Source organism: Scomber scombrus, chromosome 2 (genome assembly GCF_963691925.1).
Source record: "Scomber scombrus chromosome 2, fScoSco1.1, whole genome shotgun sequence".
NCBI classification, from domain to species: Eukaryota; Metazoa; Chordata; class Actinopteri; order Scombriformes; family Scombridae; genus Scomber; species Scomber scombrus.
The window spans coordinates 10,436,491-10,461,636 of NC_084971.1; the positions used below are offsets into that span (position 1 = coordinate 10,436,491).

Here is a 25,146-nt window from a genome sequence, read left to right on the forward strand (position 1 = left end):
TAAAGTTGAAGAAACACCCCCCAACTCTGACCAATCAGAGGCAGAGGAAGGCGGGTCATTCCGTCGCCGTCCTAGGAAATACATTTGCATCCGGTAGGTTGAGGAGTGGAGGATTGAGCTTGGACGACATCAAGCCTTCAGCAGCAAACACCAGTGTTACATCAATGCACAGACGTAGGCGGCTCTGTTGGCTGCTTATGGACGAAACTGTGACTGAATGAAACCGAAAGAGACTCAACTTAAACCAGGTGAGAGGGCAGGAGGAGAAGGAGGAGAAGCTGCTGTTAAAGCTACCAGACCTTGAGTACCAGCGAGACATGCTAGCCCCCGACTGGCAATGTAATAAAGCGTATAAGCTAACTGTCCAGAAGCGCCATTGTGCATTTCTCCCATTTCTGCCATGTTTGTGTTATGAAGTGTTGACAGATATTTGCTGTGCTCGGAGGCCAACCTTGCACCGATGTTATTGTTGTTGTTGATGTTGCTGCTGTTGTTGAAGTGAAACAGAGCAGTCGTTGTCTTGTCTGCTCAGCTCCCCTCCCCTCTGTCTCTGTCCCTGTCCAGTCCACAGGGTTACACATTTACAGGCTCCAAACTCAACAACTTTCATATAACCACCCCACACTGTCAATAACTCCAAAGACAGTAGAGCTGCAGCTAAAGATTGTTTTCATCTTTGATCATTTAGTTGGTTGCTGTTTTGCCCAGAAAATGTTGATCACTGTTCCCCTCAAAGCCCAAGATGACATGCTTAAACGGCTGGTCTTATCCACAACCCAAAGATAGTCCGTTTACTGTCACTAGAGGACTAAAGAAACCAGAAAATATGAACAATTAAGAAGCTGGAAGCAGAGAATTTGGACATGATCTTCTTAAAAAATGACTTAAAGCGATTAATTGATTATCAAAATAGTTGGCAATTACTTGACTGTTGATCGAGTAATCGGTTAATCGACTAATCATTGCGGCTCTTAAAGACAGCAAAAAGAACACTCAGTATTTTTTAAATACATAGATTTCTTCATCCACCTTACACTATCCAAATAAGTAGGGAATACAAATGATGGTTATAGCCTTGCAGGTAAACTAAACAATGCAACTCTGATTATGCATTGAACATTCCCACTGATATTTAGGTGCTGCTTTTGGATTCAGAGCAAGAATTTAGTTTGAGGTGCTAATGAAACTGAAAAATTAGACCCACCGGCAGTGTAGTCTTTTGGAAGCAGTGTCTTTGTTACTCTACAGTTTTCAGTTTAACCACTTACTATCAAAGAAATAGTCTGTATATAAACTGTATTTGTGGTCACTATTCAAACAGCTATAGCTAATATTGTTCTATAATATACACTGAGAACACCTTTTTGCCCATATTCATCTACCATTAAATTTGCTGCAGTGTAGTTACCTGAGCTAAATGTGACAGTTGTTGCAAAATGTCTAAATGTGTGTCACTGTTTCTCTACGCAGCCGTCGGTCCTAGCTTGTATAGTCTGCCGCCCTTCCTTCTGCTGGGCCATGAACAAGCAGCCCAGCAAGGAGAGCCTGAAGGACAAGGTGAAGGGGATCTTTGGGCTCGGACCCCCACGTCCACCGAGCAAACAAACTGACGCCAAACCGTCCGAGTTTATTATCACAACTGACATCATCAAGGTGTGCCAAAAAGACCGTCTCAGGCCCAAACTTACCATACTTATTTTACTTTTTCCCCATCATGCTTTGGGTTGTGTCATGGCCTTCATTTTCTTTCTTTTTTTTTATTCAGGAGCTCCACCCGGACTGTGGTCTGAGCAACCGAGTTCGCATGATGAACCACGTCTGTGATCTTGCAAAAACCAAGAAATTTGAGGAGGTGAGTCAGCTGGTGGTGTGATATTGGTGACACACAGTACATGCAGTCATCTGAGTGTGTATTAAAGTTTATGCGTGTGTGTGTGTGTGTGTGTGTGTGTGTGTGTGTGTGTGTGTGTGTGTGTGTTTTTTTCAGCACGCAGTGGAGGCAGTATGGAAAGCTGTGGAGGACATGCTGACTCCAGAACAGCCACCTGAGGCCAGACACACTGTCCTGCAGCTGCTCAGAGCCATAATACAGGGACAGGTAGGTACACAAACACACACACACACACACACACACACACACACACACACACACACACACACACACACACACACAGTGAAACAAATACAAAATGCGTGTACAGCTCCTTTAATCAGCATATTAACTGTTTACGTGAAGGGTGAGCGGCTCGGCCCTCTGAGAGCCTACTTCTTCAAGGTGATCAGAGACTACCAACCATGCAACGAGGACCTCTCCGATCGGCTGGAAGTCTTCAAAGCCTTAACTGAGAACGGGAAGGACATCACTTACCTAGAAGAGGACATAGGTAAAACTTAAAATCATGCAGCACAGGGTCATTGTCTGATTTACCAGCAGGATCCTTTTTTTGTTTATGAATTGAAATCCAGATTCCAGTGATGTCACATACGACTAAACAGTTAAGTAATCACTGTTGCATTTGTTTGGTTCAGCTTGTGAGGTTCCTCTTTGTTGATTTACTTTGTGTATCTGCTACCTGGGCACAGATCATTTTATTGACTGGTAACATTTTTTCCCCCCTGTGCTCTCTCTATTTTTTCCTCTTCCTCAGCACGCTTTGTCCTCCTGTGGATGGACATAGGTCTCACCTCTGACTTTCTCCACGTTCTCGTAAATCTGGTGAAGTTCAACAGCTGCTACCTGGACCAGAACGTTTCCATCATGGTCCAGTAAGTCTAACAGACAGGCAGTGTGGAATGCTTTTTTTTTGCTTGTTCTGATTATTTATGTTGTTTTTTTCTGCAGAAAAATCTGTCTCCTGTGCAATAGAACAACATCTTCAACGGATATTGAGGTGCGTATTTGTTTATACATCAATGTGAAGCCTGCAGATACTGTATTTTAAAATGATTAACATGTTTTGTGTTACAGGTTCATTGTATTTTACATCTGCATAAATATAATCATTAGGTAATCATCAATAATCATTTTTTAAATATTCAGCACCAGTACTGCAGCATTTCCTCAATCTGCTGCAGCAGTATATGTGGTGTGCATGTGTGTGCGTGTGTGTGTGTGTGATGGACTCTCTGGTTGTGTTTGATGTTTCCAGGTGGCTCTACAAGTACTGGATGCAGTGGTGTGTTACAACTGCCTGCCCTCAGACTCTCTGACTGTGTTTATCATAACACTTTGTCGTACTGTAAACGTCAAGGAGTTTTGTGAATCCTGCTGGAAAGTAAGAGCGTACACACACACACACACCTTTTCCTTTTATCTGAATGCTCTGATTTAAAGGGGCATAATTCATAACTGTCTCCTCTGATCTTTTCTCCTCTGTTGCTTGTTGCTCTCCCCCTTTTGTGCTGCTGTTTGCCTCTCCAGCTCATGAGGAAGGTGTTAGGGACTCACCTCGGCCACAGTGCTATTTACACCATGTGCCGCATAATGGAAGAGAGGTATTGCCCATCAATGAAGCAGCTGAAGTATATTTCTGACCCTGTACATCGCTCAGCGTATATGATTGCAGAGAGGGCATTTTTGTCATAAATTAATATTTTTGTATGAATGTGCTTGCTTCACTTTATGATATGTACTGTATGTGTGTTGAGTGTGCATGCGTTAGTGTGTTTATGTGCGTCTGTTTAACTGCCTGCACTCTTCACCAGGGTCTACATGGAGGATGCGCCCTTGTTGAGAGGAGCAGTGTTCTTTGTTGGGATGGCGCTGTGGGGTGCACACAGACTCCCCGCCCTCAAAAACACACCTACACTAGTTCTGCCATCTTTCTATAAGGTAACACATGCGTACAGTCTGGCACTGATATTAAAATTGAATACCGAATTAAGGTGTATCAGTGGTATTACAATGAAACAAAGGTATACTTGAGAGGGGGGGTAGTGAGATTTTATTTTACAGGTCTTCAAATTTGATATTAATTTTCTAGAATTTTTCGGCATTATTTAAAGGTGCATTAAAGTGTAAGTTGTAAGTAACCACTCATTAAAATTGGGTTCATATGTAATTGATAATTTGCAAAAACTCCATTCGACCCTTAACAGTTCTTTTAACATGAAGTACTTAGTTTTAAGTCAACTACATAATAAAATATTAAGTTGTTTCTTAAAAAGTCTATAACGACAGTATATCCTCTGTCAAAGACATGTTTCAAAGACATGTCCTAAGAATGAAAAAATACTTTTAGGAAATAATTGAATATAACCTTGAACATTTGTAGGAAATTGAAGGATCTATAAAATAAAGTGTTACCAAAGTCACTAAAAAATGTGTCATTCAAAATCATTTAGAAATGTGAAGTTCTTAATAATACATGTATAACTTTTTCAGATGTCTCTTTCTGTCCAGATTTTGCTCTGTCACTCTGCCAAGTGCTGAGCACATGGCAAGTGTGTGGCATAGGCTGAATCCAATTAAAAATGTTATATCGAGCATGATGCAGTGTTAATACATCAGTTGCTGTGCCTTCCTGGGATGTAAGGACCCACAAGAGCCTTGACAGATAAATAATACATGGATGTTTAAATATAGGGCAGCTTAGAGGAATGAGACTTAAATAATATAAATGCATTAAATCAGTTGTGATCACTGTTGCCTTCTGCTCTCTTCCACCCAGGCTATGTCGTGCGCCAATGAAGTGGTGTCCTATGAAATCGTCCTTTCCATCACCAGACTAATCAAGAAGTACGGCAAAGAGCTGCAGGTGGTCACCTGGGATATTCTGCTGGGCATCATAGAGCGACTGCTGCAGCAGATCCAGGTACACACATATACCTCCATCCAAACAAACAAACAGTACATGGTCAGAGCCAGTTCTTATTTGAACAAGTGGCTTGTCTCATCTGTTTTCACAGACAATAGGCAGTGCAGAGTTGAAGGCCATCGTCTATGAGTTGTTGACGACAGTGGAGGAGCTGTATGAGCAGAATGATTACCATGGCTCCACAGAGAAGTTCTTCAGTCTGGTGGAGAAATGTGCTGATAAGAGACCTGTTAGTTCTTTTGAATGTCTGTCTATCTGTACCACTCTGTCTCTTCATTTGGTCCTCTTACACTCTGCAGCTTCTAATCTTGCTCTTGTTTGTGGGTGCTCGTATGGGACAGGATGCGTCAGTGCTGACCCTCATCTCATACAGGGCCCAGTCGATCCAGCCTGCCAAAGACGGCTGGATTCAGAGCCTTTACCGCCTCATGGAGAAATTCTTCAGGTAGGATGAGCACAGCTGATCATATCTCACCTCTCAGTGACAGGTTTCAGTGTTCTTTTTGTCCCTCTCTGGTAATTATCACTTCAGTCTCTGTCTTGTCCCATCTCTGCCGCGTGGTAATTTTTTCTGTCCCTCTTTGTTATCTCGCTGTCTCTCTGAAAGGAACGAGACTCGCAGTGTGATAAGGATCAAAGTGCTTCATATCCTGTCCTTCGTTCTCAGTACCAACCGACAACTCTATGAGGTCTGTATGCTTACACACACAAGACATGTCTCCACATGGGCTGCTAGCTTGATACTGATTACTCCAGTCTCTGTCTGTAAAATGTTTACTTTACTTTACATATGTTTTGCTGTTGTGCATTGATGTGCTGTGTTTGAAGTCTTGTTTTTTCTGTCCACCTGTTACAGGACGAGCTGATTGAAATGGTAGTGATTCCCCAGCTCAGTGGGATTGCTGAAGACCGGGACCTGGCTGTGAGAAAACAGGCCACCCAGCTACTGGTGGATCTCGCTGAGGGCTGCAACACACATCACTTCACCAGCCTGCTGGACATTATTGAGCGGGTACACACACCTGCACACACAAACACACACGCATCTCTGTGTCTTGCATTAACTCTCACTATGTCCTTTTGTTTTAGTCTATTATAGCTGTAATGTGAGAATTTCTGTCGCCAGGTGGCCAGCCGCTCTCTGGTGTGTTCAGGGCCCTTGGAGGTTTCTGAGAGGGACCCCACAGCAGAGTCTCCTATGGAGGACGTTAGGACTGCTATACTGGGACTACTGGAAATCCTTCAGGTACACACAAGTAGATATTGAGCCCGGATTCACAAAAACAACATTAAAATTAACGTTAAGAGGTAATTTCAGAAAGAAACAACACTGTTTGTTAATAAAAAAGAATAAACATGAATTTGATTATCTGCATTCAGTTTATCTTCCTTCCTTGATTCAAATATAGCAAAAAGGTTCTCCCACAGATTTCAAAACACCAGATTTTAGCTTCCCAAATGATTGACAGGCCGTATAAAACACAAATCAACAATAGGCTAAGTAAATATAAACAGCAAGTAAATTATGTTTCCTGCCGTTTCAATTAGCGATCTGTGTAAACAAAGAAGGAAGGATGAAATATCAGCTATTTTAATTTTTTATCTAATAACATGGAATTTTAAGTTATAAAAAATGGCAAGAAAAACAAATGTGAGTCTAGCAGAAATACAAGTAATTGAATCTTATACGACCTGTTTGATGATAAACCTCCATCTTTTTTCCCTCCTGTCAGAGCAAACTCTACAGCCTGCCAGCCAGTCATGCCAGTCGTGTTTATGAGTTGCTTATCAGCCACTTGCAGCTCCACTACAAGAACAAGTACTGTTCAGCCATCTCTTCCGGCATTAGACTCCAGGTAGGGGTGATTCATACGTCTGTGGGTATTTCTATATCTCTAATGGCATCTGTAATTTACTCGCCTGTTAACTTATTTTCCTTTGAACTTTCTCTCTTTCCTTCAGGTGTTTGACTTCTTCCTGATGATGCGAGCAGACTCCCTTCACCGTCTCGGGGTGCCCAACAAAGACGGGGCCATGAGGTTCAGCCCTTACTGCTACTGTGACACAGGGTGAGGCTGCACACACGCCATTCCTGCCACAGCTCTCATCTGCAACTGGTTGCCTTATTAGAATACAGTCAGCTTAATGATAAGAAAGCTGTTTTTTGTTTTAGGGAACCAGAGAAGCGAGTCAGTGAGAAGAAGCCTACAGGTTCCACATCTCCTCCGGCTGGCAGCCCAGCTCCCCCGGCCGCTCCTCCCCCCTCTACACGCTCAGCCTACCTGCCCTACTCTCCTGCCTTCAGTGTTCTCCTGCAGTGCCTCAAGATGGTACACACAAATATACACACATGCACACAGACACACACATAAATATGATTGTATCCAACTCACAGACAAGATAAGCGGCATGCACAGAGCAACAACGTCTGCATATAAAATCATGTCTGCTCCCTCCTGTGGAGTAAATAACCAATATAGCCAATGCTCCGGTGTTTATTCTCTCATGTAGCAAATAACTTGCAGCAGATGATAACAGTGATGTCCCTGCTGTCTTTAAAGATGTCTGACCACACCTGCAACCACATTATTCAGCACGTGATTTATATTTCTCTCACAGGAGACAGATTGGAAGGTGCTGAAGCTGGTTCTCGACAAGCTGCCGTGGACGCTGCAGTACAAAGTGCTGCTGCTCACCTCACCGTGCAGCTTGGATCAGCTCTGCTCTACGCTCTGCTGCATGGTACTGCATATTTATATACACACGCAACCTAACTGTGTACACAATACATTCAAATTCTCTTCTTTACACACCACCAAATGTGACTCTGTGTTGCTAATTTCCTTGTCTGTGTGTAGGTGACGGATCGGCTGATCTCAGAGCGCTTGAAGAAGACCCCAGAGGGGTTTTCACGAACTGACGTTCAGCTGGCGGTGGTTCCTGTCCTCACAGCAATCACCTCCTACCACAACTACCTGGAGCAGTCAAGACAGGTACAAACCGATCTGCAGAGAGAAGTAATGGGAGTATCTTGTGTTATGGGTTTACTGCTCCTGAACGTAATTCACTCGTGTGGAACTGTACGCCACACACTCCTCACATACATAGAGACTGTAACTTCCGCACAATTCCATTGTTTTATTTCCTTTCCCCTCTGCAGAGAGAGCTGGTTCAGTGCCTCGAGACCGGCCTCATTTACCGCTGTGCCAAGCAGTGTGTGGTGGCCCTCACAATGTGCACAGTGGAAATGCCTGACATCATGATCAAGCTCCTTCCCGCTCTCATTGTCAAGCTTACCCACATCTCTGCAACTGTTGCCATGGCATCTCCAATGCTTGAGTTCCTCTCAAGTGAGTCCCAGAAGCTCTTCTATAAAAGTTCTTCAGTTCTCCTCTTAATTTTTATTTAACCTTTATTGAGTATTCAAGGTCAGTTAGTTGTGTCAAAGTTTTCTGTCATGGATGCAGCACAAACTGAGAAGGTTTCTGGCTGTTTTGTGCTTTCTTTTATTGTGTTTCATAGCTCTGGTGCGCCTGCCTCATCTGTATGCCAACTTTGTAGCTGAGCAGTATGTTAGTGTGTTTGCCATCTCACTACCCTACACTAACCCTTCCAAGTAAGTACACACACACACACACACACACACACACACACACACACACACACACACACACACACACACACACACACACGTGCAGTCTCAGACGATGGACACACTTGGACCTCTTTGCTTCTTTTATTCTCTTCAGGTTCAACCAGTACATTGTGTCACTGGCCCACCATGTGATCGCCATGTGGTTCATACGCTGCAGACTCCCCTTCCGCAAGGACTTTGTTCAATACATCACAAAGGTGTGTGCGTGTGTGTCTGATTGTCCTCCTACCTGTAGTGAATTTTATTCGTCCGTGCTGGTGACAGCCAGTGATGGAGGCAATATGTTTTTTTTAGGTTGTCCATCCATCCATAAATCCCATTGAATGTGATATCTCAGGAACGCTTTGAGGGAATTTCTTTAAATTTGGCACAAACATCCACTCGGACTCAAGGATGAACTTATTAGAATTTGGTGATCAAAGTGATCTCACAAAACATGTTTTTGGCCATAACTCAACAATTAAAATTCTAATTATGACGAAGTTCCACACATTTTTAATCCAAAAGGTCAAAGATCAACTTCACTGTGACATAATAATATTCTGCAAAAACACCTTTCTGGCCATTATTCAATTTCATAACTGCAAACTTCAACTAGTTGGTGAAGTCATACTGCTGCGAGTCAGGTATTTCTAGTTTTTTTATGAGTTGAAATTTTAATCAGCACTCTAAATCAGAAAAAATACTGTCTTAAAAACGTCTTTAATTTCCCACCCAAGCATGAAGAAGAGTGGTCAACCAAAATGCATCTATAAATACAAATCATTTTTCATGAATACAGAGAGATCCAAAAAGAACAGTACAATACTGAGAGAAAGAACAAAACCATAACGCCCACTTGGAAATAAATGTTCTTTCATCCTTTTGCCTAGGAGTTTAATAAAGAAAATGCCACAGTTGAGAAACGTTTTTTTTGCCCTATTACATTCTGTATTCTTTCTATGTGGCAACTTTTCCACCTCAGTAACACGGTCCTTATAATGAGTTTCAGTTTCTGAGAAAATATTTTGCCGTCCAGGCATCATTAGATAATATCTTAGTAGTTTGACATTTTGGGAGATAGTCTTTTTTGCTTTCTTTCTGAGAGTTAGATAAGGAGATGGTATCCATCTTCTCAGGTAACTCCTGGCAAAAAGCAAATTAGTGTATTTCCCAAAACTGTTCCTTTTATATTCTCTGTAACATAGCAGTAACAGTAACAATTAAATGTTTTAATTGTATGTGCTGTTTAAATCTTTTGACAGATTTGAGATTTTCTGCAGATGCTGTATTTCTATGCTTTTACATGCATGTTTTTGTCTCTTTGTCTTTAGGGTTTGCGTTCCAATGCACTGCTGCCATTCGATGACGGTCACGAGCAAAGTTCATTTCGCGCCCGCAGCACCAGCCTCAATGAAAGGCCCAAGAGGTAAATTATATGCACATGCACCGAAGCAAGCGCTGACGTAGCAACGCAGCAGTACCACACACTGTCCATACGGCCATTGTTGTATGAAGAGGGCTGGGGTTGCCATGGTAACAGGGGACTCAGCATGACTGGTATTGTGGCGTGATGGTTGCAATGACTCCGCTCAGGTTGCCATGGTGATCATTAGTTCATTTTATTATTGTTTATGCCTTTTACATTTTGAAATTTGTTCTTTTTCTTTTTTTATTAAAATCCCTTTCATATTTAAGACTTACAGGGGTGGACAAAATATGTAAGCAAATATGTAAGCAAGCAAACATGAACACCTGTATAATATAACGTAAACATTCTAAGTTTGTAGGGTTTATAATGTCAAATTTGTATTGGCATCCCATCAGATTGCGCTGTTTTATCCTCATGTTTTGTTACCGTGTCCACCACTTGTAGTTTATACAAGCACATACACAGTGGTGGCATGTTGAAAGACCTGCTTTCACATCTCGCCATCTTTATAACAACAATAAGTGCAGACTTCACATGTGCAAATATACACTGTCTTTCACACAGAGGTGTAAGGAAGCTTCTCAACAAGGCGCCATTCTCATCTGTACATGGTGTAAATGTTTGTCTTAATCGTCCTAACGCTGTACGATTAAAAACGTTTGAAGTAACTCACTAAAATACCGTATAGGCGATTATGGAGAGAGGGAGGGGACTGAACAGATGTTAAAGCTGAAAATCAGTAGATTTACTGGCTGTGATGTGCAGTTTTTCTGCCAACTGAAAAGGGGATGTAGAAGAAGATAATTAGCTGGTCTCCTATTGTTCTGTTGTTTTAACGTAGGCAGAAATCTTAACGAAAACTGCTTGGAAACACCAGTGTGGATACATGCTGCTTTTACACAAAACAGCTTAGTGTGGACATAGTCTTAATCTCCAGCTAGTTGAACCAATATTTCCATTGCATATTTCAAAGAACCAAAACAACTAGTCACCACAAATAAGAAAAGTCACCAATATTGTTTGAGACCAAGCAGAACTCTCTAGAAGAATCGATTACTTTGCCTCCCCACGTGCCTCATTATTTTTTTTGGCTTTTTTGCTCTCAGATTAATTGGAGCTTTTTTATTAAATTTCCTTCTCCTCCTACATTGCGGCTTTTAATTGTCATTATCAAACAGCAGGCACAGCCTCTTTGTCTACGCTAGTTTTTATTTCTCCCCCAAGTCCTAGCAAACTTTCTCGGGTCTCCACACTTTCTGGTTAACCTCCAAAAACCTCATAACACCCTTGCTGCCCCAGTAGTAACACAGCACCTCTGCTAACATTAGTTTCCACTGATGCTCCATTTCAGCCATTTTCACCCATATTGTGTAATCAATCATCCAGTTATCTGCCTGTGTGCTGCTCATTGCCCACTGTGGTGTTGGAGTGCTGTGTGTCAGATCTCGGATCTATTCAAGTTTATATTTGTGACCAAATGCATATTTTTTCCACACTAAGCCTTTGGTCACAAATGCTTCCATCTACTTTTCTATAATGTTTCTTTGCTTGAGAATATGATGACGTTAAAACAATAATAAGGTCTAATTTTGGCACTTCTAAAAACTCAATTTACCATTTACCTAAATCCAAATCTGATGGACTACAAGTGCAATATGTAGCTTTGTCAAACCTTCATTTGCTCCTTTGGAATATAGAGTGCAGACTTGTGGTGCTCCAACCCTCAGATTTAACCCAGCATTTCATTTTTAAGTTGGATCTGTTTTTGTTTTTTTGTGTCAAAGCTTCCATTTGATCAGTCGTGTGCTGAGTCCATCTCTACTTTATATTTAACTTCTCCTATACTAGTCCTTGGCTTCACTATGTACCTGCTGTGTGAAATAATCTTTATTTTGTTGCTCTCCTGAATACTTTCTGTGTGTTATTTTCTTTTCTGAATAGCAGAAGCTGTTTTACCCTCTGCTGTAGCTTGTCTGTTTTTCTTTTAGTTGATATTTATCCTCTTTTCTTACTCTGCTCTCCTGTAATCTGATTCATAGTGTTCACTGCTGTTAATTTTCACCTTGTTTTGTTTTTCTTTCAATTCTTCATTCGACCCCCTGCCCCTGCCGCTGGTTGCTGCATTGTGGTTGTGGTTTTGGGGGGTGGTCGTGTCATCCTGGATTCTTCCTACATTGCTCCTTGCCCCTCCCTCCTCCTGTGACCTCTGCCCTTTGACTTTATGCCCTGTTCTCTGTACCCCCCCCCCCCCCCTCCCGCTCCCCCCTTCATGGCGTGTGCCGCTTGGTCACCTGCTCATGTTGCTCTGGTGCGACATTCCTGCTGTCTCCTGATATACCTCCACACACCACATTCCTGCCCTACACTCCCAAACCACCACCACTACCCTCATGATGACTCACCCCCTTACTACCCACTGCCACTGTAACCTCGACGTGGGGCCCATTCCCCTCGCCCGTTGCCATGGTACTCATCACAACCCAGTCTGCGAGCGGCAAAAGTGGCGAAGGCGGCGGCGGCGGTAGCCAATAGCAGCAGCTCTCCAGTTAAAGAGCTGAGGGACCTGTCAGCCATGGACGCTTTCCGTTCCCGCAGCATCAGCGTCTCCGAACACGCGGTCCGCAGGTTAGAAATGAGCCTTCTGGGTAACCAAACAAAAACCAACAACAATCCAAACACTTCCTTGGTTGCCTCCTCCATGGTGTGGTTGATGGGGGTGTAGGGTCATTGTCATGCGGGGCCGTTGGGCGGGCGTTGGGTGGTTGGTTGCCAGGGACACCTGGAGCAGGGTGGTGCATGCTGGAGGAAGGTTTGTGTGTCGACCTTTTTTGGTTTGTTTTGGGCTGCGATCATACACGTGCTGTCTTTTTAGATTTTTGCATGCAGTGTTTTATAGACGACATTGGAAAACATCTCAATCCGTGTCGATGTTTTTCTGTTTAATTTTTGCTCTAACTTTTCAAATGTTTCCTTTGGTTTGACTTTATTTTGGGTTGTGCTTTTGTTTTGTTTTGCTGGGTGTTACGCTGACTGGTTTTAATTGGCTTAAATTAAACAAAATGGAGGGCAGGAGTAACTGGGGAGAAGCATGCGTATCCAATCGGATGGGATCTTATCCTGGTGGGAGGGCATCTCTGCATCCTCGTCCAGTGATGGGGCTAACAGCAACACAACAGCTTTGTTTGCCTGCTTGACATATTTTTTGTTTTGTTTTGCTTCACTCACAAACACACACTGTGCTGCTATGACCATGGCAATCTCTTAATGGGATTTTAGGATTAGCCGGACTAATGTGAACTTTTCAGTTTGATTACAGACTAAAACAATTATCTCCACATAAACACACTCTCTCTCTCTCTCTCTCTCTCTCTCTCTCTCTCTCTCTCTCTCTCTCTCTCTCTCTCTTCTCTCTCTGCCTTACGCATCTACATACCTTTATACTTATCTCTGCTAGGCTGACCTGCTCAACTGACTGACCAAAGTATGATCTAACATTGCAGTTGTCAAACGTGCTTACTCTTGAATATGTCATACTACTCATGCTCTACAGGTGGCAGTAAAAGTCTAGCACTTGTAACATAATGTTATGGTTGAATACAACAATATAATGTATTCAATTGCAATGAGGCGGAACAACTGCAGTGTAGATCTATTTAACCTGCTTTAACCGCTTAATGGCTGCAAATCTCCTATTGCCTCAACAGCTGGTTTTCTTTTGACTTTTGAATGTTAACATCTGATGTGACAACTTATATTGAAGTCTGTCTCCTGGTGGACACGCTCAGACAACATGACCATGGTTAAAGCTTTCAGACTTTACAGTGACATAGTTTCTTTAATGAAACTCTGTGAGAAATGACCCTGAACACAAGTATTTGTATTGGGCTTCTTGTTCAGCTAAACTCGTGTTGTGCTGATCATAAATCATCACTGACAGTCATAACGGCACTTTAAAAAAAGCAAAACATAGTCCTGCTTGAATTCTAATACATGTGATAAAATTCTGCTTTGGTTCGGTTTGTGTAAAAGCGGCGGAATAAAGTATAATAGATAGTGAAGTGATAAATGATATCTGGAAGCGGTAAACAGTGTTTGATGGTCATGTTTTTTGGAGTGCGTGTCCACTAGACGTTGAAGTGAAAGATTACATGATTGTCAGAACAATGGTGAGTATAAAAATGTGTTGAATACTTTAGTCACACTGGGACTTGGTCTGAGTGAAAGGCTTCTGCCTGTTCTAAAGAATCTGCACAAACAGTATCAAACATAGATCCTTAAACCTCTCATATTTTAGTCATTTTCCAACTGTATACATAGATTTCCACAAATAAAACTTTTAATTTGCATTTGCAAGCAAACCTGAATTGGATTTTTATAAACCTTGACAATATTCATCCTCAAGGTGCATTCTTGTCAGAAAGCTCACCCTCGTCAGTATTTTCTATTGAGCTATTATAGTGTGTTATATAACTGGAGATAGTCTGACTCATGTAAAACTACGACTGTTATCCATGTTAACTTTACTTAGGAGAGATGTTATTTTTGTATTACTGGTTTTTATATTTGTTCCTTGATTTCACTCTCCTTTGTTTTTCTTTTCATTATCCTCTCAGGACAAAGCATGAAAACAGTCTGCCTGCCTTGAATACTTCCCACTGTGAAGTACTGAGATGTCTCTGTTAGGCTCAGTCATCCTCAGTGTTGTTGTAAATCGCTCATTTTAAGTGTGTTTACTTCAGCCGTGAGCAGCTAGCCAGCGTGGGCTTCGTGTTGACCGAGGGTGGCAGAATTTACTCCTGTGTCTCTCCAGTCCTCACTGAGACTAATGTCTTTAATGTGCTTTTAACCTGATTTGCCTGTAGAGCATAGAGTAATGGTTGTTGTGGATACAGAGAAGTGCTGCTCACTCTACAGTGAATATTAATAAAGTGATTTGGCTTCAGTTGAGTCACATTCGGCTCTACCTGCTGGGTTTTCCGCAGTCCTGTGGCTTCCAGAGCAACAAATCATGTTACACCGTAGAGCCCTTCAGGGTCCTACACAGAGCTTATTTACATGTAGTCAGTAGGTGATTTGTTCATTTTTAACAGGGGGATGACCCAGTGGGAGGGTTAGGGTTAACCCTAACTATAGGACTGCAGGATTATCATGTAGGTCTATCCAAATTCTTGATATAATTGCAATTATATTTTCAATTTAATAGAACTGCTATTAGGTTAAATACATATTTTGTGCAGGCCTTTGCTTTTATTGGATGTGGACATTAAGCATTTTAAGCTTATTTTTCAAAACACCCCCAAGTCTTGACATTATGAGCTGCTACTTAACCATAGCAGTTGTAGCAGCTTAGCGTGGTGCAGTCAGTGCAGGTTAATCTCCTCAGTCAAATTATCTGCACCACTTCCAGGTTACACCAAGCATCTGTATTATAACTATATCTGCAGCAATTTCTCCTTCTAAAATACAGATGTGACTTGGTTTGGTGGTATAGTTTCAGCAGCACAAGCACTATTGAATGAGCACAGAAATATTAGGAATATTGTAGGAATAATACAGGCAGCAGTGTGTCGCTATGATCCTCTTGCTCTTCCACGACCACACGTTGCTACCTGTCACTTTGATCATGAAGGTGACACTACTGTGTAAAGTATATAGGCTACAATATTGTATAGAATTGAGTACTTATTGTATATACTGTAGTTTAGAGAATATTATATATCCAAGATGAAACTGACAGAAAGATCGGACTGTGATAAAAATCTGTCGGCTACTTCAGCACCACGGACAGCGCCATGGATTTATCAATACACAGCAGAGTTAGGTTACTGATATTTCAGAGCTACAGTTGGGCCCATAGATTCTAACATGCACAAACCTCAGTCAGATAAAGTATCAATGATTCAGGCAGACTAGACTAACATATTCAGCTTAACAACCCCTGTGCCCCTGTACCCTCTCTGCTACTAGGGGATGGAGAGGGAGGATGTCAGGTTAACAAGGGGGATGTGTTTTAGTCACTTTGCTAACAAGGAGGTAGCATCCCTCCTTATCCTCAATCAAATCACCTACTGCACACAGGGAAATAAGCCATGTGATACCACAGCCTATGAGGCTGCTCATACCATGTCCCAGCGTGTTTTCTGTGTTGTTGTGTGCTTGAGAAACTGGAATTGTCAATTTGTGAGCTTGTTTATATACACATGTGTGGTCGCATGTGTGTATATAAATGCTGTACTGCATGCGATAAACGCAGAAATATGAACATGGAGTGTAAACGTGATATATTTTTTTCTGCATTTCTCTCTGTATCTGTATATCAGAGCTCGCATGTCCCTTGTGTGCACTCATCACATGTTAAGATTCATCTGGAGTCTGTGTGCCTTCCTCTCGCTCCTCTTCCACCCTTGCTGCTGTTTAACCTTCTTCCTGTTTCTTCCTGTAGGATGCACACATCAACCACCACCTGCAGCCTGGGCTCCGCTGATGAAAACGCGGTGACTCAGGCTGATGAGGGCCTGAAGACCGTCCACCTGGAGCTCACTGAGACCTGTCTGGACATGATGGCACGATATGTGTTTTCCAACTTCTCAGCGCTGCCCAAGAGGTTGACAAAGACTTGTTTTTTTGTTCTTGGATGTGTGCTTGGGTGGTATTTGGTACTTGATGAAGTCATGATTTTGATCTCTGATTGTCCTCGTAGGTCTCCAATAGCGGAATTTCTGTTGGCAGGAGGTCGCAGTATGACCTGGCTGGTTGGCAACAAACTAGTGACTATAACGACCAGCGGAGGGGTCAGAACGCAAGCTCTGCTGGGCCTGGACATGGCTGATCGGCTTGGAGGAGGAGGAGAAATGACGAGGTGATACACACTCACACAGAGAACATGAATCCAACAAAACCTCAGTTTTTTAGTTGTTTTTTTCGTTATGTATCTTTCCTGTCCCCGCAGGTCCGATCCATCACTACACACCCGAATAACCAAAGAGGCTCCAGCCAAATTGGAGTCACAGTCAAGTCAGCAGCACAACAGAGCCACACGCATACGGGTCCGCTCCATGTCAGGTAATAAATATTCAACTATTCTTTGCCTTAGGACTTATACATCCCATGATACATCAGCCTCTCTCCCTCATTATTTTGGACAAAAATATGGTTTTGGTATAGAAGGAAACTTTGTAATGTTGCTGGGACAAAACATACATATGTTTTCTAGCATAATTATCACCAAAAAGTAACACAATTTGGCTGGCTGTTTTACCTAAATCCATTTAAAACATTTTTTTAAAAAGCCTTTGAAGAGAAGGTACAGTGAGTTGTGCAGTCATGCTGTCTTGAATTGAGAAATAATCAGGCAGCTTTTATCCTCCTCAGTTTTGCAGCCATTCTCTTATCTCATTGCAGTCTTGTTGAAATAAGGCCTGAAATATGTTATGTGCTTTTAGATTAGTGGCATTATTTATCATTATTCTAGTATATTAAAAGCAAGATAGGATGCAAAATTATACTTCTTTGCTGTGATCCTCCTCGCATTAATGTTCGCCTGTTCTGTAAATCCTTTATGTCGGTGGAGCTGCATGACATAAGTGAGCATAATGAGATTACGCTGTCTGTATGTTATGCAAGTTTGTATTTTAATGATGTCATTCTTTTTGACCAATTAAATCAGTCTGACTAAATGTGTCTGCCTGCTTTTCTCCTGCATAGTACATTGCATGTTATGAATGTTGTGTTTGATGTTTTATTTTGTGATTTATCAATTAAATATTATCTAAATATTTCATCAGATGAGTCATAAACTAGCCGGCTGATTCAAACTTTGATTGAATGTAATGTGAGCGATGTCAGGAAAAGAATCTGCCACATAATGATAACGATGACCTTCCTCTTTCTGTCTTACTTTATATTCCAGGTGGTCACGCTCTACGTGCTGGTCCTGCCCAGAGTCTCAGCCCGCTAGTTTCCCCCTCCGAGAGTGAGTTAGCTGCTCCGCTGTCTCCCTCCTCGGGTCCCACCCTGGATGGCCTGGGTCCTCCCTCCTCCACCTCCGCCACCCCATCTGCTCCCCCACCTCTCAAAGACAACCCCAGCCTGGCTGAGTTTGTCCCAATGCTCACTCAAGGCTGGGCAGAGATCTTCATTCGAAGACCGTCTGGTATGCACACCACACATAACACAACAAGCAGATGAATACCAAGTCAATGCAGGTTATTTTGTTATTCATCCAACAAATACCTGTGTGTTTGATGCCTGTCTGGTTTTATAATTCTTTTAATTATTGCTGACACAAAACCATACCAGTTAACTACAAATGAATTATAAGAAACAAAACAACCAAACATTTTCTCAAGCATACCATATGCTGTTATATTGATTTTGTGCCTCTCTCGCATGAAGTTTCTACAAAGATGAACTCATAGGAACTTTCAACTTGCACCTGCAAGATTATTAATTGATTTTTTAGAAGAAATGTTTAAATTCAAGAGCTTTCTGGTAGATTTGGGAGTGCAAACCTGCTCTGATAAAATCAATAAAACAGCCAATTTCAAAATGAATGTTGAGTTTTTCAGCAGAGGAGTCACAAATGTTGGATGTCTGAGTTTGTTGGAAGACACCAGCAAGGGAAGGGTCTCAGCTTGCAAACACTGTACCACATAAAGATAATGACAGCATTTTCTTTTTTAGCATAGGCAACTTGATGCTCACCCTGGTGAATCGCCCACCTCAAGTGTGTTTGATGTCTATGCAATTTGATTTTCAAACCATACTGAACTAATGAGAGGATGCCTGGATGAAATGATTTCAAAAACCTACAGTATACTTTGATATATATACTTTGAAATATTCAGCATTAATTTAAAGTAAACATGTTTTATTTGTAGTAAACATACAAAGACTTTTTGTGGTCTGTTTACAGCCTATTAGCAGTCTAATGTGTGTGTCTAATACTTGCGCTGTCTTGTTCTCTCTCTGTTTAACAGGCAACACGAGCTGGCTGATGTGTTTGGAGAACCCACCCAGTCCCTTCTCCTCTGAGCTCGGCAACATGCCGCTGCAGGAGCTCTCTACCGTCCTCATGGCGATGGAGGGAGTGAAGGAGCCTCCTGCCCAGACAGCCAGCGCCCCCGCCAGCACCGCTGCCCCCGCACCAGCCCCCGTCTCCGAGCCCTTAACCCAAACACACAGCAGTGTCGGAGGGAAAGCACACCTGATCCAGCGCTCTAACACTGGTGAGTAACAGTCTCACAAGTCTGAGGAGAAAGATCAGAAAGGGTTCATTTAAATTGTAAAAAAAGTGAATAGTAAGATGAATATACACCACATCTAGAATAGTTCTAGATACAGAGCAGAAAATCATAATATAGTAATAAATCAGATGTTACGCACGACTGCATCCCCTGTGTCCGCCTCACTGCCTGTCCTTGGTCTCCTTTAATGGACTGAGATAAGTGCTGATCTTCCCTGACAAATTGCTTGTGAATACTTTATTTGAACCTGAAGGTGATCAATAAGCCAGCTTGAATTTGCTCAGGTCATTGATCATTAAAGATCACCGCTTTGGCATGCTCTTGTTTTATGAGTCAGATGTCTTTTTTTTCCCAGAAGCCTCCTTTTCAGTGATTTTCTGAGCTTCGTGTTCATTTTCTCTCTTGTTCTGGGACTCGTCTCTCTTCAGTTATTCATCTCCAAGTTTCTCTTTATTTATCATCAGCTCATCTTTTCCATTTCATCTTCACCATTCTTGTCAACATTTTTTTTTCTCATTGCTATTGAGATTTTTTCCCCTTGTTCTGATTACTTTTGTTTTCATGTTTTTCTTCATTCTCACCACCATGCTGGTTTGTGATTGGCTGCGGTGTGTTATGTGGCGTCATGCGCCACCAACCTGTCCGCTGGTGTCCCGCCCTGCAGTGGGTGGCTCTCTCTGGTCTCTGGGTCTGGGCTCTGCCCCCCCAGGCCCTCCAGCCCCTGGCAGGTTGCACAGGAGCATTTCCTGGGCAGGTACCGTCTACCACATGTGTGCCCCCACATCTTCCCCCAAATCTTCCCCCTCCCCCTCCAGAAAACTTCTGGTGTAGTGTATTTCTTCTCACTTGTACAATACAGCGGTCTGTCAGCACACACTGGAAGTGATGTTTGAACATCAGATGGTTTTCATTGTATCTAGAAGTTCAAAATGTTGAGTGAACTGCAAACTATTTCTTACTTGCTCTTTTAAGTATAAGATCAAAATACAGATATATTTTTTCCCAACAAAATGTTTGGAAAGAATAGTTGGACATTTTGGGAAATCTACTTACTTGCTTTTTTAGGCTTTTAGAGTTAGATGATAGTGAATAAGTGTATTTCTCAAAATGTCAAACTAGTCCTTTAATTCTTAGTGAAAGATTTTTCCTTGTGTGTATTGCAGCTCTTTCCTGCACACTTGTCTTGATAACTCAGTTGTGCAAAACACCTGCTGTTTTTGCTCCATAATTGAGCAAGTGAAGGAATTCAGTATTTCTGATTTGCCCGCCAGTCTTCTATTAACATGGGAGGAAGGGAGTGAGAGAGGGAGGGTCCTCTACAGGTGACAGTAGAAAGCGTGCCTGCCCTCGGATCAATCACTCCAATGACACCTAAGAAGACTTTTGACACCTTCCATGATTTGTTTGTTTCCTTCCTAATCATCTCGTGACCTCTAACTCTTGTGTTTCTGAAATATAATCAAAGGTTGTCCTTTTTAACCCGTGACCCTCTGAAGTTGCCAACAGGAAAGCCCAGACCTCATCTAACTAATATGCTCTTCCCTGCCTTACTAGTAGACCAGTAGGGTGATGAAGAAATGTTCAGAGCTGCAGATTGGAGAGCCAACACTTGACTTTCAAAGTGTTGGTTTCTTTAAAGAGATCTGATTGCGTTGGCTTCTTCATCTTCCTCAAGTGTCATTTAGGAGATACAGGACTGGAAGGGCCTGGTCTGGGCTGCTGTTGCAGTAGCTGCAGTGTGATTGGGCCGAGATAACAACCGAGCCGGCCGCACAGATGCATGCGTCTTGATGGAAATCAAATAGATGAAGGAATGATGGATAGATGCTGCCTGCTGCATTAATCTGCCTGTGTTTCTTATTAAGTTTATAGGTTTGGTTTACTGCAGGTCATGATCTTAATGACGGTTTCTGTGTGTGAGTGTTTGCCTGTTTGATCAATGTGATCGCATCTGATTCTGTTTCATGTTGCTGTGATTTCTTTAGTATGTATTAGACTAGAATTTAGATTAGAGAGAATGTATATGTGAGGTGTTGATGTCAATGTACTACTGACAGCTTGTTGTAGGTCTTTTACACCTGGGTATGGGTTTGTGATTGTGTAACTAACAGTGGACAGTGTGTGTGTGTGTGTGTGTGTGTGTGTGTGTGTGTGTGTGTGTGTGTGTGTGTGTGTGTGTGTGTGTGTGTGTGTGTGTGTGTGTGTGTGTGTGTGTGTGTGTGTGTGTGTGTGTGTGTGTGTGTGTGTGTGTGTGTGTGTGTGTGTGTGGATCTGTGTTTTTGTGTATCCACCTAAAGTATAATCCACCTGGTCCTTGCTGTGTCCTGCTATAGACTCCGTGGTGGTGCTAGAGGAGGGGTCAGGGGTCACCACAGCACACACCCCATCTGATTGGTTAGAGAACGACGAGTTTGAACCAATGCCATCTGATCCCATCTTCATGTCCACCGATAAGTTCACAAAGACTCCGGCTCCTGGGACACTCAGCAGGGTCAGTAGAAAATAAAGCGGTATGCTCCTTTTTAAAGTTATTCCTCTGTTGTCTTTTTAAAAAATTGGCTCCTCTTATCTCCGTCCTCTAGTCCTCCTCCACCTCCAGTCAAGATGAGGAAAAGTCTACTCTGGAGGAAGTGAGTGAGGGAGCCATTCCCATTGATCAGCCTACTCTGGGACCTTCCACACCAGGCAGCCAGGGGCCCGAGCTTCCATTCCAGACCCACACTCAGTCCCAAGGTCACGGACTCAACAAGTCCAGCTCCTCTCCAGAGCTCCAAACTTTACCCGAAGCCTTCTCCAAAGCTGCTATGGAGTCAGAGACTGCAGCAGGAGACGCACCACGGCCCAGAGCACCTTCAGAGGGCAAGCCGCAGCCGCAGCCGCAGCCGCAGCCTCAGCCTCAGCCTCAGCCTCAGCCACAACCGCAGCTGCCTCATTTTGAGAAAGATAAGGTGGAGGGCAGTTTGGCAGGGGATGTGAATGGGCTTGGGGGACAGAGTCAAGCAGGTGAAGGCCCGGCTGTACAATCGTCTCAAAGTGGAGGAGCAAGAATGAGGTTGGAGTTTCCAGCAGCTGCGGCGCAGCCTGGACCCATTTCCCCCAGCGGAGGCCACCGCCCTCGGGGTCACACCATCTCAGTATCAGCCCCGTCCTCCAGAAGAGAGAGGAGGACAGAGAGGGACTCGTACCACAGTCGACCCGGACCCAGCAACACAGAGAAGATCTCTGGACTGAGCCCCAGGTACTACTGTTGCCTCTGTTGTTTGTTTGTGCCAAGAACACAAGTGACGCAATTTATAAATCCAAGTCAGTAAAGCCTGCCAGCAATATGATCTGGCAGGCAGCCATTTTGCTAAAAATTGGAAGATTAATTGAGTTGATGAAAAGTTGCAGGTTTGAGCCTGAATAACACAGCTGAGTTTCATGACATTCTCCATTCCTAAAACCTTGGCTGAGAAAACAATGTCACCACAAGGTCCATTTATTAGTTGTTCTGGAGCTTGAAATCATATTACATGATCTCTGCCAACAAATGTTCAATTTTATTATTTTGTTTCTGTTCAAAGTTCAAGAAAAAATAATCTCACCAGAAGAAGGTCCAATTAGATACTCAAAAACTCCGATCTAAAGCTCCAAAACAGCTATTAATGAACTTTGTGCTGTTGTTATTATCTTAACTGTATTTTTATTTAAAAAAAATAGGATATATGCAACCTCCTAAATCCTGAAATGGGATGTAGTATATATGTAGTAGTATATTATTTGCTTACACCTTTAGTTTTTATACAACTTTGATTTTTATCATGGTTTTTATTTGTATTTTTATACCATGTAGACATCTATGAATAGTTAAAATGTGGATTGTGAACTTTTTTTAAATCTTGTGCTTAACAATTTCCCCCCCTCTCCTCTAGCTTTGTCTTTCTCCAGCTGTACCACTCTCCTTTCTTTGGGAATGAAGCCAACAAGCCGCTGCTGTTGCCCAAAACCCAGGTTAGTAGCCCTCTCTGGTGTACTTGGAGTCTACTTCAGTGTGTCATGTACAGTGTTTGTTTATAGTGCGTCTACTCTGCGGTAGGTGATTGATCGTGCTGTGAAGGTTCTGGACCAAATGCCTCCTTATGACACCCATAAGATTGGAGTGGTGTTTGTTGGAGCTGGTCAGGTGAGAACACACAATCTTCAGCCCGAACAGCATTTATTGTTATTTAATCAAACATGTATTTCTGTCAAATCATTTCCACATTCTCTGACTCCGCACTATCTTCCGCCTTCCCTCTAGGTGAACAACGAGGTCGCCATCCTGTCAAATGAGTACGGATCAAACCGCTACGCCGCTTTCCTGACAGGCCTCGGCAAATTAATCCATCTGAAAGACTGCGATCCGGACCAGATCTTCCTCGGAGGGCTCGACCAGTACGGAGATGACGGAGAGTTCACCTACTGCTGGCACGACGACATCATGCAAGGTGAGGTCGCGAGGGGAGAAGTGACATTTATGGTAACTGTAGTGTTTACTGTTTTCCTACCTGGTTTTTTAATGAAATTGTATCTCTGCAGCTATTTTCCACATAGCAACACTAATGCCAAACAGGGAGAGTGACAAGGGCTGCTGCAACAAGAAGCGTCACATTGGCAATGATTTTGTCATGGTTGTGTACAATGACTCTGGGGAGGAATATAAACTGGGCACCATAAAGGTAATCACGCACAGACACATACATAAGAATCTGAAACCTGCAGTGTATGTTTTGTGGTTCAACTCCACAAATCTCTCGTCTTTTTCTCTCTATTAGGGTCAATTTAACTTTGTAGAAGTGATTATAAAACCACTGGATTATGAATGTAACCTCGTCACCCTACAGTGCCGCAAAGGTGAGATGATTTTGTTGTTTTTTTTGTCTCTTTTAGTGCCTTCGGAGTTTTGTTTAATTTTCATTGTTTAACTCTCTCTCCTACTCTTTTTAGACCTTGAAGGGTTAGTAGACACAACTGTGGCAAAAATAGTTTCAGACCGCAACCTTCCACTCTTGGTCAGACAGATGGCTCTGCATGCAAATGTAAGTCTTCCCAGTACCGTATGTCTCCCTCTCACACCTAATAACACTTATTATACACTCTCTTACACATACACACACATTTCACTCTTCTTTGTCTGTCCCCCAGATGGCCTCTTTAGTGCATCAGTACAGAGCCAACCCCTCTGATGCGTATGCCTCCAAGTGGCTCGCAAGATTACGACACATTAAGAGGATCAGGACCAGGGTGAGGAAATACACACAAACAAACAACTTTTACTTAATGATATTTTCAATGGTTTCTCATGAATTTCAATTACATGTATATATATATGCCGTCTGTCTGCTCAGGCTCAGGAAGATATACAGTCTCGCTCGACTCCCGGCATCTCGCTGACCCAAGGACACACTCAGCAGAACAAGTCGTTTCAGCAGAACACTCCTGCGTCCAACCCAGAAACCTCTGGGCAGAGGAAAAGACTTGTATCAACAGTGGATGATTTCACTGATTTTGTTTGAATACACTTCTTAATCCTGGCAGATGCGCACACACACACACACACACACACACACACACACACACACACACACACACACACACACACACACACACACACACACACACACACACACACACACACACACAGCCACAGATATGCACACACCTGCCTTAGAGCTGAGGTGAATTAAGTTTCACCTTTATGCGTGGAAGGATTCAGGATGAAGTTCACACACTGATTTCGACTTAAACTAATTGGGACTTTGTAATGGAAGACTTACGAGCTTAATGGATCATATTAAAGGCTTATTTTGTGAAGCATTGATCTGTGAACACGGTATATTCTGCATATTTTTTGAAAAATTTGAAATGCTGACACGTTGCACTTATAATATATAAGTATATTATTATAAAATCTAATCAAGACATGACAAGTGCATAAAAAATGACCATGAAAGAATTTGCTTTGGGGTTTTTCTTTGTTCCCTAAAAAAGAGAGAAAAA

At 42.5% G+C, this 25,146-nt stretch overlaps 1 protein-coding gene across 5 annotated transcripts; it reads left to right on the forward strand.

Moving 5' to 3' along the window:
- Positions 1 to 88: 88 nt before the first annotated feature.
- On the forward strand, positions 89 to 25,096 carry tsc2 (TSC complex subunit 2). 5 transcript variants are annotated; one of them, XM_062425423.1, is made up of 42 exons: positions 89 to 248; positions 1,471 to 1,653; positions 1,766 to 1,852; positions 1,988 to 2,098; positions 2,237 to 2,384; positions 2,649 to 2,766; positions 2,843 to 2,891; positions 3,150 to 3,275; positions 3,422 to 3,495; positions 3,706 to 3,832; positions 4,671 to 4,814; positions 4,909 to 5,046; positions 5,159 to 5,262; positions 5,425 to 5,506; positions 5,674 to 5,829; positions 5,944 to 6,063; positions 6,551 to 6,673; positions 6,780 to 6,886; positions 6,991 to 7,147; positions 7,437 to 7,559; positions 7,676 to 7,810; positions 7,978 to 8,167; positions 8,340 to 8,433; positions 8,567 to 8,669; positions 9,786 to 9,880; positions 12,368 to 12,508; positions 16,326 to 16,487; positions 16,584 to 16,742; positions 16,833 to 16,945; positions 17,793 to 18,035; positions 18,862 to 19,110; positions 19,793 to 19,882; positions 21,462 to 21,619; positions 21,711 to 22,366; positions 23,040 to 23,118; positions 23,204 to 23,290; positions 23,408 to 23,594; positions 23,686 to 23,825; positions 23,922 to 24,000; positions 24,094 to 24,185; positions 24,292 to 24,390; positions 24,495 to 25,096. In XM_062425423.1, the coding sequence occupies exons 2-42, from the start codon at positions 1,519 to 1,521 to the stop codon at positions 24,660 to 24,662; spliced, it is 5,748 nt and encodes a 1,915-aa protein (XP_062281407.1). In that variant the 5' UTR covers positions 89 to 248; positions 1,471 to 1,518; the 3' UTR covers positions 24,663 to 25,096. The 5 variants fall into 5 exon arrangements, with proteins under 5 accessions (XP_062281407.1, XP_062281381.1, XP_062281373.1 ...); XM_062425397.1 differs by lacking the exon at positions 19,793 to 19,882; XM_062425389.1 differs by lacking the exon at positions 19,793 to 19,882 and having other exon boundaries at positions 1,988 to 2,384.
- The last annotated feature ends 50 nt before the right edge of the window (positions 25,097 to 25,146 follow it).